The sequence below is a fragment of the Leptosomus discolor genome, chromosome 8, assembly GCF_034619465.1.
Source record: "Leptosomus discolor isolate bLepDis1 chromosome 8, bLepDis1.hap2, whole genome shotgun sequence".
Classification (NCBI taxonomy): domain Eukaryota; kingdom Metazoa; phylum Chordata; class Aves; order Leptosomiformes; family Leptosomidae; genus Leptosomus; species Leptosomus discolor.
In genome coordinates, this window is record NC_141398.1 from 6,141,854 (window position 1) to 6,158,370 (window position 16,517).

Sequence of the window (16,517 nt, forward strand, 5' to 3'; positions counted from 1 at the left end):
CATTCAGGTTATCGAAACTGTAGGAACATCCCTGCAGGTCTTTTGCTTTTTCATATTGCATTTCTCATCACAAAGTCCTTTCATACCTGTAAAACAGCATCCATTTTAGCTTTGAGAAAGTGTAGCCGATAACTATATTACTGTTTTCTGATGAAACACCAAATACATGTTTCCTTGCTCTATATTCAAAATGCATAAGAAAATTATATGGTAATCAACGTGACTATAAGTCAGATAAGCATGAAGGAAAAGTAACAGAAAGAACAATTTTGCTAAGAGAAAAAAAAATCCAGAAAAAGAGCAGAACCTTAAGGAATGTTTAAGGAACAGCTATAATTTTCTTTCCAATAGATTTCTGACAGTAGAATTAGAATAAGTAACACCTATATACTGAGTTTCTGATGCACAAAAAGAGGATTAGACCTGTCAAGTCTTTGGACAATAGCCTAATCTGTTTTCTAAATGCTGCCTCCTAGGAAAAAAAAAATAATCAGAAAAAAATAACAGAAAACTGAAAGAATGACATTCTGTGTAACGAGGAAGTAGCACACTCCCAGCAAGTCTTTTCAAAACTGTTTAAAAAATTCCACAAAAAAAACCACTCAGAAGTGATTATGTTTTTTGTGGGTTACTATAAATAATTGCAAAGAAAATTAAAATGGGGTAAAGGCATTTATTATTTATGACATGACAGTGTTTCTGATATCTTATTCAGAGAAAGCATAAAGAAAGATGCCTCTTCTTAACAGATTTTGCATTTTTAGATTCTTGCCTACAGCTTCTTGTCTACCATCTCCTTTTACATAGTAATTAACAACGCATTTTAGTATATCATTGGATGAGTTTTTGAATATTGATAAGATTTAGTTTTTCCTTTTATTTCCTCATTTTTCAGACTCTCATTTTATATTTGGCATAAATGAATGTCCTTTTCCTGTTTAGAGTAATTTTTTTAAAAATAAATTGTAAAAACTTTATACTAAAAAACTTTTTCTGGAAAAAAATATTTAAATGCGATTTGGCACTCCAAGACCTAAAACTTGTATTCCAGTGAAAGTTGTAAATTAAGTCACTAATGACAACAATTTATTAGACTGAAGAATAAAAAGTTTAAAAATATGTCTGGTAATAATCAATCTGTTCCTTCAACTTTCTGAATATTTCAATGCAAAACTTTTAATATCTGCTATAAAACTCTTCTCCTTCCCAGTGGAAAAAGTTGAGTATTGTTTGTTCTAATTATATCCTAAGAAAGTGTAGCTGCTATAGATTTTCTTCTCTCCATAACTTTCTGATTAAAATGTTTTTGTGAATGTATTATAGGAATAAGAAGCATGATCCTTGCAAATACCATATTTGAGCTATGCATTGTCGGGATGACTTGGTAGACCAATCTTAGAGAAACATTTTACAAAGCCCCTCAGACAACCACTAAATGCTGTGAATAATTGTGCGGTAATTTCTTTAAAAACCATTATACCTGAGGGAACAAAATAAGTAAACACAGCTGAATATGGTTGGTGAAACTTTGATTCATTCCCTCCCTAAAGGGATGCAATTCATGTGTGATGTTTTGCTGGCATCTGTGAAAGTACTAAAAAGAGCCTTCTTTGTCTTAGAGGTTTGGGGGTTGTGTTCTTTTGGGGGGGGGGCGAGCAGGGAGCAGTGAAGGGCAATTAAGCAGTGCTAATGAAATCTAGCAATTTTACCATAACTGGCTGTCAAGACTAAACAGCAGGCAAAAAGGCTAAGACTTGGAAAGAGGAAAAAAAAAAAAAAAAAAAAAAAGGAACTACATAACAAGATACAATTTCAACCACATTGAGAGATACTGTACTTGGGATAACTCCGGACAGGAATGTCTGAGTCCCTGCAGAGTTTGGTTCACAGCTGCTACTGACTGAAAGTTTTAGCAAAGATCCAGTCCTGCTATGGATGCAATGGGATACCCAGTTCTTTTACTGAAACCTTCAGTCAAATTCAGTGTAAAAAGAAAACAAAATTAATATCGTTCAGGCAACTAGATTCTAGTATTGTCTTGCCATATGATTGGTTTTTTACTTACGAATTCTAAATTAGTTTCAGTTGCACTGTGATGCAAAACATAGGCTTCTTCAGCAATTAGTAAGGACACCAAAAAGTTGCACAACTGCACTCGTTGTTGATGTCTATATGTAGGCATTTCTTCCTTGAACCAATTTATGACGTGTATGACAGCCTTAGTTCTGCTACTTCAACATGTTTTGAGGTTAATTGATATCCAAGACAGTTTAAATTAACATGGGGACAGAATCTGACAAGCTACTGCACAGTGGCAGAGATGATGCCGACCTTCCACATGCTCTTGCTGCAAGGAGGTGCCTAAAAGCATGCCCTCCATGCACCGCTGAAATACAGATTGCTTCAAAACTCTGATTCCCTTGTCTAGCCATATTGCAGCCCAAGTACACTGCTTAACAAAGTGTGTTCCAGCAGGTTCCTTGTTTGCTGCTGCTGGAAACTGTGAAGACCATTCTCCCTGAAATGGAGTCTGCTCTTCTCCCTTGGTGAAGGAGTACGGCTCTGCAGACTCCTGAACACCATCAACTTCTGACTGACATTGCCTCAAATAAAATTAAGTAATTAAGAAAGTTTAGGGCCACACTCCTATCGCCCATTTTACTCTGCTAAAAACTAGAAGTAGTGTCAATAAAAAAAAAATTTACTATGAATTTGCAATGGTGCGACTGAAAACAGAATGAGGTTATTACTATATGTGATCAGTTCTTCTTAAATGGTAGTCAACCATGCCTTGTGCTTGACTGTGAAAAAAAAACAAATTACAAATAAACTTAAACGGCAATTGAACTATGTTGTAAGAATATCTAGGATGTACAGCACTGGAGTTAGAGACACTCGTGTATTATAACCTACTACCAAAAATAAATAATGAAGGAAAATAGGAGGTATTTTCAGATCACATTCCAGCTACTCCTCAACTGCTAAAACAGTCACTTAAAAGGTCACTGCAGCTTGCAACACTTGTGGTTCCCTTGAGACTACTCTATGTTGTTAATTCAGATGACATCCACGCTTAAAAATCAGATACCTGAGGAACTGTACAGAGTAATCACTTGGCATCAGAAGACAGGTAATGAGTAAGAGTCCCAAGGGAACAACATTAATTTTTAAGATAAAGTAGAACTGTGGAAGCTCTGAAGATATATGAAATACACAACTGTGTTTCTTTTTCAAGAGTATTTAAAATTTAATGCTTGCTTCAGCTACTGACATAAAATCACAAGCCTCCTCCACACCACAAGTATCCGTTTAGGACTTACCGTTACTCCAAAGAAGTTGGTTTCATTCATAGCATCCAGAAAAATTTTGCCAAGTTTGTGATTTGTGTAGTTAAAATCTTCAATTTTTTGGTGCTTGTTGGTGGCATTCAGATATTTCATTGCCCGCTGCAGAGTCTTGGCAATCACCCATATTCCATCATAGGCATAACCATGGAATTTGCTGGATTGCCCGTCACCGCGCTTAGCATTGTATTCCTTTTCGTATTGCTGTGGAGTCTGCAGAGGAGAAAAACTTCAGTTCTACTTCAGTACTTGACATTTTACAGAGTTTGTCCAAACCTGCACCTCAGACTGCACCCTCCAATTTAGAGACATTCATGACCAGTACAGAAAAGGCCGCCAAAATGAAAATTAAGAAATTAAAATTCTCAAAACACATGCTGCCTGAATTACAAGACTGATGGAGAGACTGGGAGGCAGACCTAGGAGACAGAGAGATTGAAAAGTCGTTGTTCTGCTTCTCTGTATGAAAGACAACTTGCTTTATTTTGTGTTTGTACGAAAGTCATCAGTTCAATCATGCTACCAGCTTACTGGTGAACCAGAATACTAGAACAGAGAGTAAGTCTGTATCCCTGCAAATTAGTGGTCTAATTACACTTTATAGGATAATGCAAATCAAATAACCTTTACTTTAGCAACTATTTGCTTAATATGAAATTATCTGAGTGGCAATTTGTCTGTTCTACAAGTTTACTCTGCTCTTTATGTACGCTATCTTATTACGAGTTGCCTTTTTGTAAAGTTGCCTTTCATGCTCACTCAGCAAGGCATGGAAATCAGACGAAAAAAGATGAAAAGCAGCAAAATCAGACATATTTATTCATTGCCCAGAGTCTGCATGAATTTGTTCTGTGATAAAATTTTATGTACTTTACGGAAATACCACATATTTACATATTCAAAACAAGCCCCAGTCCCCACCCCTTAGTTCTGAGAGGCATAAATCACCAGTAAAATTTGCTGTTTAAACATCAAAGTTTTCGGTTTCTGTGCTCAACTATTTAACTAGACACGACACAGTACACGATACCGCATACTCTAATTCAAGATTTACTGTATATTTAACTGTAATGTTCGTATAGGGGTGCGAGGAGGGATTTGAGGCAAGGGACTTTATTGCTTCCTTACCCTGTAGAGAACTGGAATTGATTTCTAAATATTTTTAAAATGCAAATCAGTGGAAAGATGAGACTAACCATGACAACCACCAGCTTCTTTGAAGAAGAACCCTTTAGCTTCATCTCCCTCCTCAATGCCTTCCTGCGTCAAGACAGTGGTGAGACAGCCGACGGTATAATAAAATAGTTGGAGGAAAAATACTAACCCTTCCTGATATGGTCTTTAACATTTTTGAGCTGAGAGGCTCAAAATCCACTCCAATATAACCTTCCATGGCTGCAAGAAGATTTTTGCTGAGACATTGTGTGGAATTAATCCAGGATTCCCACCAAAGGTTTTCATACCACCCTGGAATAATCCACTGATATTTGCTGCCATACATTTCTTCATCATAAGCCTACAAAGAAAGAAGAATAGAAAAGCTAATAGGCATTGTAATAGACATATTGAACATCAAAGTAACTGTTTTCTGCTCATGTTTTTCCATTATCAATGAAATTATGGCACAGTTGAAGGATACACAAGTATTTTGACCAGTTTAGAATAATTACTTGCTAATAATGAAGACCCCTTTCTTGAAGATTCCTGTCTCTAAAATTCAGGTAACAAGAAGAGAATGTACTAAAATCTACTTTGCTTTCAATAGACCAATTATTCAAAAACAGGAAAAAAAAACCCACTGGATTCTAAAACCAGGGAGATAAAGAGGAACACCAGCAGAAGGCGCAGTGTTTGCATAGAACGTTCTCCATAACTATTACCTAAGTGGTAAGACCACCATGTTACCACATTTAAGTAAGTTATTATCATCCTAACATCATCCTAAAGACCACATAACATAAAACAGGATAAGGTTAAACAAGAAAACTTGGATCCTAGGCACCATCAAATCACATCATCACAATTACTTGATTGTGATACAACAGAGACCACAGGGATGTTAAGCAAGCAATTTCTTCTGAGGAGCATGAATCAACAGTAAACTGATAAAACAAGGAAATCTCAGTGATTTCTTTTTTTTTTTTTTCTTTTCCCCAGCAAGAAATTTCTTCAGGTGAGATTCTGTATTGTTCTCATACCAAATACAGCTTGCTGTACTCCAAGATACTGAGATGATGGGTATCTCCTTTTAATAGGCAGCAGAAACATATAACAGGAAACAGAAATACTTTTATTAGTCAGGCACACATGCCGTTGTGCCTAAAAGCTGATCTATTCACAATAAAGGACTTATTCCATTGTGAAGAGTGTTCTAGGATAAAACTAGCAAATTTTATCTCAGATGTTTCTCTCACTGTATTGTAACTAGATATTTTGCTTTTGACATTTCAATCAGACTCTGTTTCAAAAGAGGTTTCATGCTTCTTTGGCTCCTAACATAAGCAATACCAGAGATAGAAGACATACTCAGAAGATACAAATTCCAATTTTTAGGAACACATGGTGCAACCTTAGAGCTCTTAACTGGAAAGCTGCTACATCTTCACAGAAAATGTTACAGAAGGAGGAAATTATGAGAATGCAAACAGGACTTATTAGTGATCCAGAACATAACCATTTTGAAAAGTATCCCAAAGATCTTACCAAAAGCCTATCAGATAGATAAAGATGAATAGCAAAAAAATACAAAACAGGACAATCTCCTAAATACGCTAATACCCAAATTAAAATTGGGCTTTAAATCTGTGAAGTCTATTATAATGGTGCCAACTCAGCTCATATATGTATTGTGCACAAAGCAGATTTGTTCAGCCCCTCGTTGCAGGAGCTTTTCTTCAGCCAAAATCAAATTTCATGCATTTGTATACAATGCTGCTTGAAAATGGTTCTGTCTGAAAACCAGTCTCTTGCATCTCATATCTTATTCCACAATCCACATAAATTGTCTCTCTCTTGCTCAGTAATTCTACACTTCCAGAAACACGTCTGCTTTTGCCCTCCCACCCACCTCCACTCCTGCTACAGCTAAGGCAACGCTGCATCCCAGGTCCACCCATGAGGACAACAGCAATCCCATCCTGCAATACCTCCTGCTGTCTAAAAGAGTTTCCATTACACAGTTAGGTCATTCAAGACCTTTCAGTGATAGAGTCTTTCATTTGACAGTTTTCAAATCACTGAGGACACAAAGTGACACAGAATAGTGCTTTTAGAAAAGGACAATCTTCTGTAGCTTCCCCTGCTCTGTACAAATTAAAGTATCAAATCATGTGTTGCAAGAAAGTATTGGCAGTGAATTATGCTGAAATTGGAGATTTTCTGTTTGCATAAGCACTTGAGCTTGTTTCCTGCATAATCTGTAAATGTCCTGGGATATGGGCTGAAAATTGAGAGTTTCAAAACAGCCAAAAATTCCATCCTAGAAACAAAGAATCATTCGCAACAAGGTTACACGGAAACTTTCACATTCCTGCAAGAATTTGGTTTCAAAAAAAACCCCACAACAAACACTTTAAAAACTGGCAGGTCTTCATTTGAGATCTGGAACAATAGGGCTTGTAGGGTAGTCTGGGGAAAGCAAAAGAAGGAACAAAATCAGCTCCTCTAAAGCTGAGCACCGTGACCATGCAGTCATTTTTCTACTGACAGCACAGTTACTAGTGTTCAGGCATCTCAGTGTTTGCATTCCAGAAGACTTATTTCAGAATTATGCTTTTTGCCACCGTCTTCTCCCTGTTGATTCTGCTAAATGGAGATGATTTTGATGCTTAAAAGGGACATTTCCTTGAAATACGCATATCTTCCTTGAACTGTTTGAATGCACGCAGACCGCTTCTTACAGGTTTTAGTTTCCAAGGTGAAGATTTGTTGGCACACAAGTGCACGGTGAAGAAGGTTTACAAGTGCTTTGTACCATCAGGACGGCATAAAGTAGTCATATGTTTTCCCTAATCTTTCCCGCGTGTCCTGTCTAGGCTGGAAAGCCCTGAGTTGCTGTTGAGCAGCCAGGAAACTGTCCTGGATGTTTTTGCCCTTGTGAGACTGAATGTTTTAAATTTTTTTTAAACTTGTTTGAATCCATAAAGAGATGCTTAATACAACAAAGGCATTTCTGTAAGCGATCTTTCTATGTGTAGTAAACAATTACCAGCAGTTTACGTAAAAAGACCTGCAAAACCTTACTACCCCCACTGAATTTCCATCAATGTTTCCATCATGTCAGCATGGATACACCCTATATCCCACTCCTATAAGAATGCCTGTAGACTATCGAATTGCAATGAACCTCCATCTGTTTCTCATTAAAAATCAATAGTGCCTTTAATTCCAAAACGACTCAGCAGTAAAACTCTATCAGATCAAGGAGAACAGTCCAGTCCTTTTGTATCAACTGCAGTGGTTAAGCATGGCTTTAGTTATCATTGTTTACTAAAAGAGCCACCTAAAAGCTCATGCAGTGACCTGCATAACAGTCATCTTCTTTAAGTGTCTTCAGATTGATAATTGTTATCAGCTAGGCATCAGTCCTCATGTATGCATGGCTACACTGCATTATCTCTAGGGCCTAAAGAAAATAAGTTGGAAAAATTCCCACTAACAACTTTTTAAAAATAAAATTTTCTGCAGAACTGAAGTTTTCATTGGGAAGATGCAATGCCATGTAAATCCAATCTCAAATGAAAAAAAAAAAAGATTATGTCTATCCAACACAGTTGACCATTTTGATTGATGAAGTGTTGGGTTTGGAGCAAAATACCCTAATTTCTGTTCCATGAAAAATATCATATTCATCCCACTGAGGTGAAAACACCATTAGAAAGCTAAGTTTTCCCATAGAATTAAAATTGCTAACTGTTTTTGACACTTGTGTTAAATGAATTGCTAAGCTTATTTAAATCATCATAGGAAACACCTGCTAACATTCACTTTGGCTTGAAATAGTCCTGTCATGTTTTTAAAGGTTGCCACTGAAGTAGACTATCTGTAGTCCATTTATCTTTGAGTTATGTGCTCTGCATCTTTTTTGTGTCTGTGTGCTTGGGAGGGAGGGAGGAAATAGCCAGGCAAAATGAAAATGAGCAGATCATGTCCAGAGAAGGGCAGTGGAGCTGGTGGAGGGCCTGGAGAACAGGTCTGTGAGGAGCGGCTGAGGGAACTGGGGGTGTTTAGTCTGGAGAAGAGGAGGCTGAGGGGAGACCTTATCACTCTCTACAACTGCCTGAAAGGAGGCTGTAGTGAGGTGGGGGTCGGTCTCTTCTCCCAAGTAACAAGCGATAGGACAAGAGGAAATGGTCTCAAGTTGTGCCAGGGGAGGTTTAGATTGGACATTAGGGAAAATTTCTTCACTGAAAGAAAGGGTTGTCAGGCCCTGGAACAGGCTGCCCAGGGAAGTGGTGGAGTCACCATCCCTGGAGGTTTTTAAAAGATGTGTAGGTGTGGTGCTTAAGGACACGGTTTAGTGGTGGGCTTGGCAGTGCTGGCTTAACGGTTGGACTTGATGACCTTAAAGGTCTTCTCCAACCTAAATGATTCTGTGACTCTATATAAAATCCAATGGATATCCTGAGGAAACCTCACAGCATCCGATTGTTGAATCCAGACAGATAACTGAGGCAGACTTTAAGGATTTTCCCACCTACATAAATCATTAGCAAATAATATTCTCATTATAACCACAACCAGAAAAAAAAAAATATAAAAAAACTTGCATTAGTACTACAGCACCTTCCTTTAACAAACCCAAAGCCTTTCTCTGGCTGACATCAGCCACTCTGCGCAATATAACAGGGAATCACAACTGAAACCTGTCTGAAGATACACCTGGGGAAGAGGGTTAAAAGACTTGACATATCAAATTATTGTGCTCTCAGACACATAGTTGTAGGAGTGCACGAGTCAACAATCTATTTTATGACTGATAACAAGCTTCCTGACGTATTGTAGTGCATTAATATATTAATGACCCACTTTGAACTGCCCTCTCCTGCATTCAGTCTCGTGCTGAAACTCTCATATAAATACATTTATACAAGCCTAAATAGGTGCTGTTTCCGATTTCTCCAGGCTCCAGAAAAATCCATTTTATTATTTTTGACACTAATGTACCTTAAAAGCAGCCATCACTCTTTAAAACACTCATGAGTTAACGCACCCTTCCAATGTTAGTACCCAACCGTTGCCGCAGAAAGCTGCAGCAGGTGACAGCGGGAAAGAGACGTTCCCCATCTGAAGTTCTTCAGACTAGAGTGATGCAGACAAGAGGACACACTGCCCCTCTGAGGATTTCTAGAATTTCTTTAGTGAAATGCATACGGATTTGGAAAAAAATTGTAGAGGAAGGCAACTAGATACTAAGGGCAGTGGCATATGCGAGGCCAGTCTCTTGTGTAACATTGGGTTGGAAGACAGTTCTGATTGGGACCCCTCAGCTGAGGAAACGCAGCTCAATTGCAAGAGATATGAGGAGGAGCTGGGCTCTTTCTTCCAGGAATGGAAAAAATGGGAGATTATCTCTGTCAATCCAATTTAAATGCCAGAACAAAAAGATCTGTATACAAAGACCTATCAGAGATGAGAAGAATTAAAAAGAAAATAATATTTTCCATTTCCTCTTGGATGCAAACAAATTTTTGTTCCTTCCAAATATACTCTACAATCTCCTTTCCAAATTTTGCCAGCAACCTGGACAGCTGCTGAGTATGAGCCAACATGTGTCTGAGGCACAGGTAGCACTCAGATTTTGAACTTCTGCCTTCCCTTTCTTTCCTTGGATAGGTAACTGTCTGTCTAAGCGAACACTAAAAAACACCGTCTGAAATTCAGATGCCATCATTATTGCTTTTCCATTATATTTATTCTGTTCTTGGCTCATACAGGATTAATCTGGTTATTTAGACTAAGAATACAGCACCAATACAAAACGTAGGCCACTAAAATCTGCCTGTTTGGCTTTATTTTTTTTTTTGACCAGGTATAAATGAAGATCCACATTTAAATCCTGCTGCTGTCAATGGCGATCACACTGTGCGTGTTTGCAGCACATTCACACATACAAACAAATGTTGAGGATAAAGAGTTTTATGTGTGCTGGTCTTACTATATTTCTTTTCATTAAAAAAATCTTATTTCTTACAAACTACTATTTGCTTCCACGTAAAACAAGTAAAATGTACAGCAGTCAGAAGTGAATGACAACAGTACAACTGGCAAAATTTTGAGTAGCAGAAATTATTAGGGTTGCTTAGTTAGCGTGTGTAGGAACTGCTTGAATTTCTTATCCTTTCAAAGCAAAACAAGCAAAACATGCAGACATTACCACCAGAACACAACTCTTGGACAAGTTTCAGATCTTGCAGCTCTCTGTCTCTGCTGCTACATATACAAGTGGACATGAAGAGAAATGCTCAAGCTTGATTTGGCACTTAATTCCACTACAGGATGGCAGTAACAAGCAGCTAACCATGCAGTCCATGCCTAAATCCCACTGAAGTCAAAGTATTTTATTGAAAGAGAAATGGAAGTAAACACGTGCAACCTCTCTTTAGCATATAAACCTAGACAGAGCTGAACCCCATGAAGAAATGTTTATGCTCAAATTATTTTTTTATTCAAATATAACACATTCTTTATTCTGAAATGTAATTACGTATATTTACTTACACAGCAGAAAACTTTCACAGCCATTTCCTCATCAAACTGGCCAAGGATTATCCGAACGTCATTACCCTGCAGATTGAATAAAATACGTGGCAGTTAAATACAGTCACAGCCTTTCCACAAACCACTTCAGTTCGCCTTTCAAATCTTGCAGAGAGTTAGCACAGATTACAGCTGCAAACAGCAAAATTAATTCAGAACGATTCCATTTTCTATGAGTTCGAGAACTTGAAATACTGCAAGGGAGAGCAGCCGAGGTGCTTGAAGAAAATGATTAAGTAATAGCACTAATGAGAATAAAACTGCAATGTTTATCTCATCAAATATTACTATTCAATAACACTAAAATATCAAATATTCTTTTGATCCCTTGCAAAATTTCTTTAAAAATTTTGTATACTAAAACCTGCTGAAAGTATGTGCTTTCCACTGCTTACATGAGCTAATGCTGTAAAGTTGAGACTGGAGATTTGTGAGACAAAATGCTTTGAAATTATGCCTGCTTTAGTAATTTTTAAAGCTTTTACTCATACAACCTCTTCTCTACAGTCACTGTAACACATTGTCAATCCCTCCTCTCCTCCCTCCCACCTCCATCGTTAAAAAAAAATCATCACACTTCAAGAATCTATGACTGAAGTCAAAAGAGATCATTTTACTCTCATATTTAGAAACATATTAAGAAAATATTCCTAAATCCAGAAGCAAATGCAGGAAAATATTTCTTCAGGAACAGGAGTAGCTTTTTTCTCATGTGAAAAATTGCTGCTAACAGCTATAAAACACAGAACAGATAGCTTTTTATGACTTAATATTACCTTTTATTTCACTCAAAAGCTGAGTTCTCAGCAAAAGCTTGAGCAAATCTAATTTTTCATTTCTTTTATAAAACACTTGGTTAGAATTACTAATAGCTCTTTCCCTCTCCAAGGAAAAAAGAAACGGATGATTCAGTGCAAATTTCAGTGGCAAAAAGCGTTTCAGTTTTAATGAAATCAATTTATCAAAGATTTTCAGTTTAGATAATTTCCATGTTTATTTCCTGTTCAGCAGAAGATATCATGATGGACATGCAAAAAGACACTAGAACACTTCTGCAATTAAATGCATGAAATTAGTATCACTCTTAGCATGGTTAAAGTCAGAAAGAACATAATATTCTTTGCTTATTCTGAACCTGTGCATTTTCAGTAAGCCCGTTTCTCTTTTTTTTTTTTTTTATATTTAGCCACAGACTGATAAAGTAATATAAATCTTACTGAAGTGGATTAGATTCTCTTTAAACAAATCTATCGAGGTCACGTGAAACTAAAGAAACAAATTAGACAAATTACAGCACTAGTGTAACGGTTCCTGAAAGGACAAAATAGATTTAGGAATTAGGCAGCAAATACTTTCTCATCCATTACTTCTATTTTTCACATTTTAAAAATAAATTTAGTCACTCTTGGAACTCTGACTCTGAATCGCTTGACCTCTCTGAACATAAAAACGCAGATTTAATATTTGAAAAAAGAGTTTAGTTAAAAAATAAATGACACAGCACCTAATTATGAAACTTAAAATGGAATAAATTCCATCTCATTTTATAACAAAATACGAGCCAATTTTAAAAAAGCAGAAGAAGTGTAGCCTCATAGTTTGTGAGCACCAGAGACTGCAGGCAGGGTGTAGAGAAAACCCAACGCGCACGTGCAGGAGCGCTGCTCGCTGGCTGCGCAACAACCTTCAGACTAAAGGGTAGGGTCTGCGGTGTGGGGTTCCACCCCTTAAGACATTGCTTCACCTGATTATCACATAAACCAGAGTACATTTCCCACAGTGACTATTCTTTTACTGTAAAGCACTACAAGAACTGTACAGTCCATCGTAATTTTTTTTCTCAGAAATATCCTATCCCATTTCAATAACCTCACTGTCTGCAAGTATTGTCTTATACTAATATGATTGTGCAATTAGTTTGGCAACAGCACTCAGACACCAGCCTGGCACTTTCAGCCACATAAGTAAGTGGCTCTACAGTGCCTTTAGTCTATAGGCATCCAAGCAAGCAGGCACACAAGAAACTGAATATCTGACCATGTCAATATCTGACTAAGGATGTCAGTGAAGCTGGATTTTCTGTCAGGCAGGAATCTCCAATTCCAGCATAGGCTGAGCTTCCAATGCCGGTGCAGGAAACCTATGAAGTGGGAGAATTACATCTGAACCAAGTTCTCAAGAATCCCTGATGCTCAACTAGAAAGCTTCACAACCCTAGTTCAAAGATCAGCTATTGCTCTAGAATGTGATGATCACTGGTCTTCTGTCATCCTTAGGATGTATGACTGAGCCAAGATGCAATACCCAAATGTTCTTTTGCCTAAATTAATGAGTTTCCATGTTAACACACAAACTACTGTTTTTGAAGCCCTCAGTATGGTAAGGAAGACATTAACATGTCTGTGTTCACTAAAAGATTTGGATGGTATCCAACCACAAACTGACTGAAGAAGATCAAAGGAAATGTTCTATTAATACCTGCTAAAGAATAAGTCATGAGTCCTCCATTTCAAGTATTATGTGATTGAGGACTACAGAAAAAAAAAAAAAAAAGTTGAATTCTGACTTTTTTCCAAGTTATATGCTTAATAATGTTCTTTTCCATGTCTTTTTATGTGCAATATGCTAAGAAAAAGAAGATTTTTCTGACAGAAACATGAATGCCCAGTTCTCCCCCACATTTGTCCAGGTATTAACCTTTTGAGGGGTGGAGAAAATCGCAGTCTGCATGTGCTTAGTACTGGCCAGAGATGGATCCAAGAAGATAACCCTGAGAGTCAGTAAATAAAATGACTGGAGGTAGGATCCAGTGAGAGAAAAAAAGGGCACATGGGAAGGAGAGACAGACCCAATAAGGAATTTGGGTAATGAGTGATCACACTTTTTAAGCAACGATGGAGCAAACAGCTGGGAAGGTAGCAGTAGGCTTGATAAGGTGTTTGGGAGGAAGAGTTAGGACTTTTCAAGAGTATGGCAAATAGGAAGCTTGACAAATAATTACTGTTAGGACAAATGCAATCTCAGAAAGTAAGCCCAGAAGGAAATGGAAAAACAATCTAGACAAAGGTACTAGGAGGGAGGTGAGAAATCAGAGAAGCAGAACATAGCATTGAGTAAGCAAAGAACTTCAGACTGGGATGAAGATTCAGAATGAGACAAGGATGTTGCTGGGTTAACTGGAGAGTATGGGATCTCAGGGTCAAGCTGACAGTGAATGTATGGCTGAATATCTTATTCTTCTATGAAGTCCAGCTTCATAAAGTTGCATCACAAAGTACATAACATGTAGTTCTAGTTGGTTAGTCCTGTATGGCAGATCATAAAAGGTTCCTCCTGTTTATAACCACACAGATGTCAATACAATGCTGTGAGAGTGCCTGGAGTTTTATTGCTTGCAGCTAAAAAGAGTAGAAAATTTAGCATGCAGTCGTGGAACCAAGGAATTGTATGCTAGAATCCATGTAGAAGGAACCGATTTAGGAAAGTCTATACAATAGCTTTTCCTCTTCCATGCATAATATCTTTCCTCTGTGTAAATGATGCACTCATCAGTAAGTCTCCTTCTCTGCAACTTGGCTTTTTGCGTCCCCTTCCACATTTTTCCAGAATTTGTTCGCGAAAAATTGTGTTGAAGATGGTAAATAAGGCTAGATCCATTTGATGCCAGGTTGGGTCTGCTGGCTCTGTCCTGCCTAAGAGACACTGAAGCTTCAAATTCATGCAACTGGAGAGAGCTCAAACCCCTTGCAGAGATTTTATCTGGATGGATAATTAAGCCAGCACTGAAGTTTATCAGAGCTGGGTTCATGTCAGTGTTCGTGGGTCAGGGTGTATGTCCTTATTATGGTCTCATGCAAACAGATACCTCAGACACTCACAAGGGCATAATTTTTTTCCCCATTCAGTCACACTGTTAACTGACTACCAACCTGTATGATTTCCTTGCAAGGATATTCTATTCCTTTACATCAACCCTCATGGGACTGATGCAAGTTAACACAGTATAACTCTCTTATAGGGATCAAAGAAGTTACCCACTGGATCCCAGCAACTGTCAAGTGCTCCTTCTTTCTCACAGAGTCGTAAATTTCTCGCAGGGAGCTAAAGTGTATTTGACAGAAGAGTTTTTAATTCACGGAACTAGGCAGGTGATCTATGAGATGATTAAGAACATCCCAGGGGGAAGGCAACTCCCAAAACTGCACTTATATAAAAAGACCAATGTTTAGACCGTTTGCCAGATGGTGAGCTGTCATATTTACTCTTCTCAGAGATTAGAGTAGCAATATCAGCATTTAAGCTTTGCCCCTCAGTAAGCAATACATATGTTCCCATATGGACTAAAGTTCAAACAAGAAAATGAAGAACAGTTACACCTCATTTACTCACAGTTGTTTCAGACTCTCCATAATAACATGTTTTATAAATGAGGACTGTAGCACAGCCTCAAAAATGAATGACTCTCTTGCTTGCTCCTTTCTTTCATATTGGTGAGGATATTATTCATAATATAATAAACTAAATATAAATTCTCTTTGGTACGACCGGAGCTGAGAAGTATAAAACTTGAGGATCACCCTGAGTATAAGCGCAGTGAGGATCATGACATCTAAGGTGCTCCACTGATAGATGAAGAACAACTTGTCTCCTCTACTGGCATTTCTAACGTGCTCAGATATGAGGCACTCTTTAACCTTTTCAGAGTTTTTGAGTGATGCACGTTATGCTGGAATTTTATTTTTTTTTTTTTGCCTGCAGAGCTTCCCGTCTGTGATCGGATTTTAATCTCCCATTTCTAATGAATAACACAGCAATGTTGTATTATACAGCTTTCCAGAGAAGGATTGCTACAATATCTCATCTGCCAGGAATGGTCAATGGCTTGGCAGGTTCTTTATGAAATATCCAAATTGAACAGCTCAGATACCCTGTCTTATTCTCTACCTGTATCTGACAGTCAAGATGTTATCAATAAACCTACTAAAGCTGAACAATTTTGTCCATAGAAGTACCCATATGTTCTGCCTTCTAAACGCCCGGATGTCCACTTGAAGAGCTATAGATGAGCTCTGACCTTAGCTATGGAATTACTGAGGGTGAAGGTGAGCTGGAGAACGTCAGCTCCCACCATCATAACATGCTGGAAAAACTTGCTGATGTCAGCGTTAGTGTGCAGGTCACTCCCTTATCTTGAGGCCACATCCAAACCTGTTTGTGGCCCAAAATTTTAAAATTTAATCAACTTCACTGTTAGAATGAGAGTTCATGTTCGGTCAGTATCCAAAACACCTCTTGTATTTGGGAAATCAGATGGAAACCGTTTCATTGAATTGGAGATCATATATTGCAATTTGTCCTACGTGCAAGATACAAGAAAGCTGGAAGCTGAAGCGTTATTGCTCACACACTTTGCCC

At 37.8% G+C, this 16,517-nt stretch overlaps 1 protein-coding gene across 2 annotated transcripts in view; it reads right to left on the reverse strand.

The window, feature by feature from the left end:
• GABBR2 (gamma-aminobutyric acid type B receptor subunit 2) overlaps window positions 1–16,517 on the reverse strand; it is a 477,515-nt gene that overhangs the window by 235,291 nt on the left and 225,707 nt on the right. For both annotated transcript variants that reach the window (XM_086469193.1, XM_086469192.1), the window contains exons 5-7: window positions 11,064–11,129; window positions 4,669–4,860; window positions 3,321–3,557 (exon numbers count right to left, since the gene is read on the reverse strand). In XM_086469193.1, coding sequence (XP_086325319.1) covers window positions 3,321–3,557; window positions 4,669–4,860; window positions 11,064–11,129 — 495 coding nt within the window. The remainder of the gene's footprint in view (window positions 1–3,320; window positions 3,558–4,668; window positions 4,861–11,063; window positions 11,130–16,517) is intronic.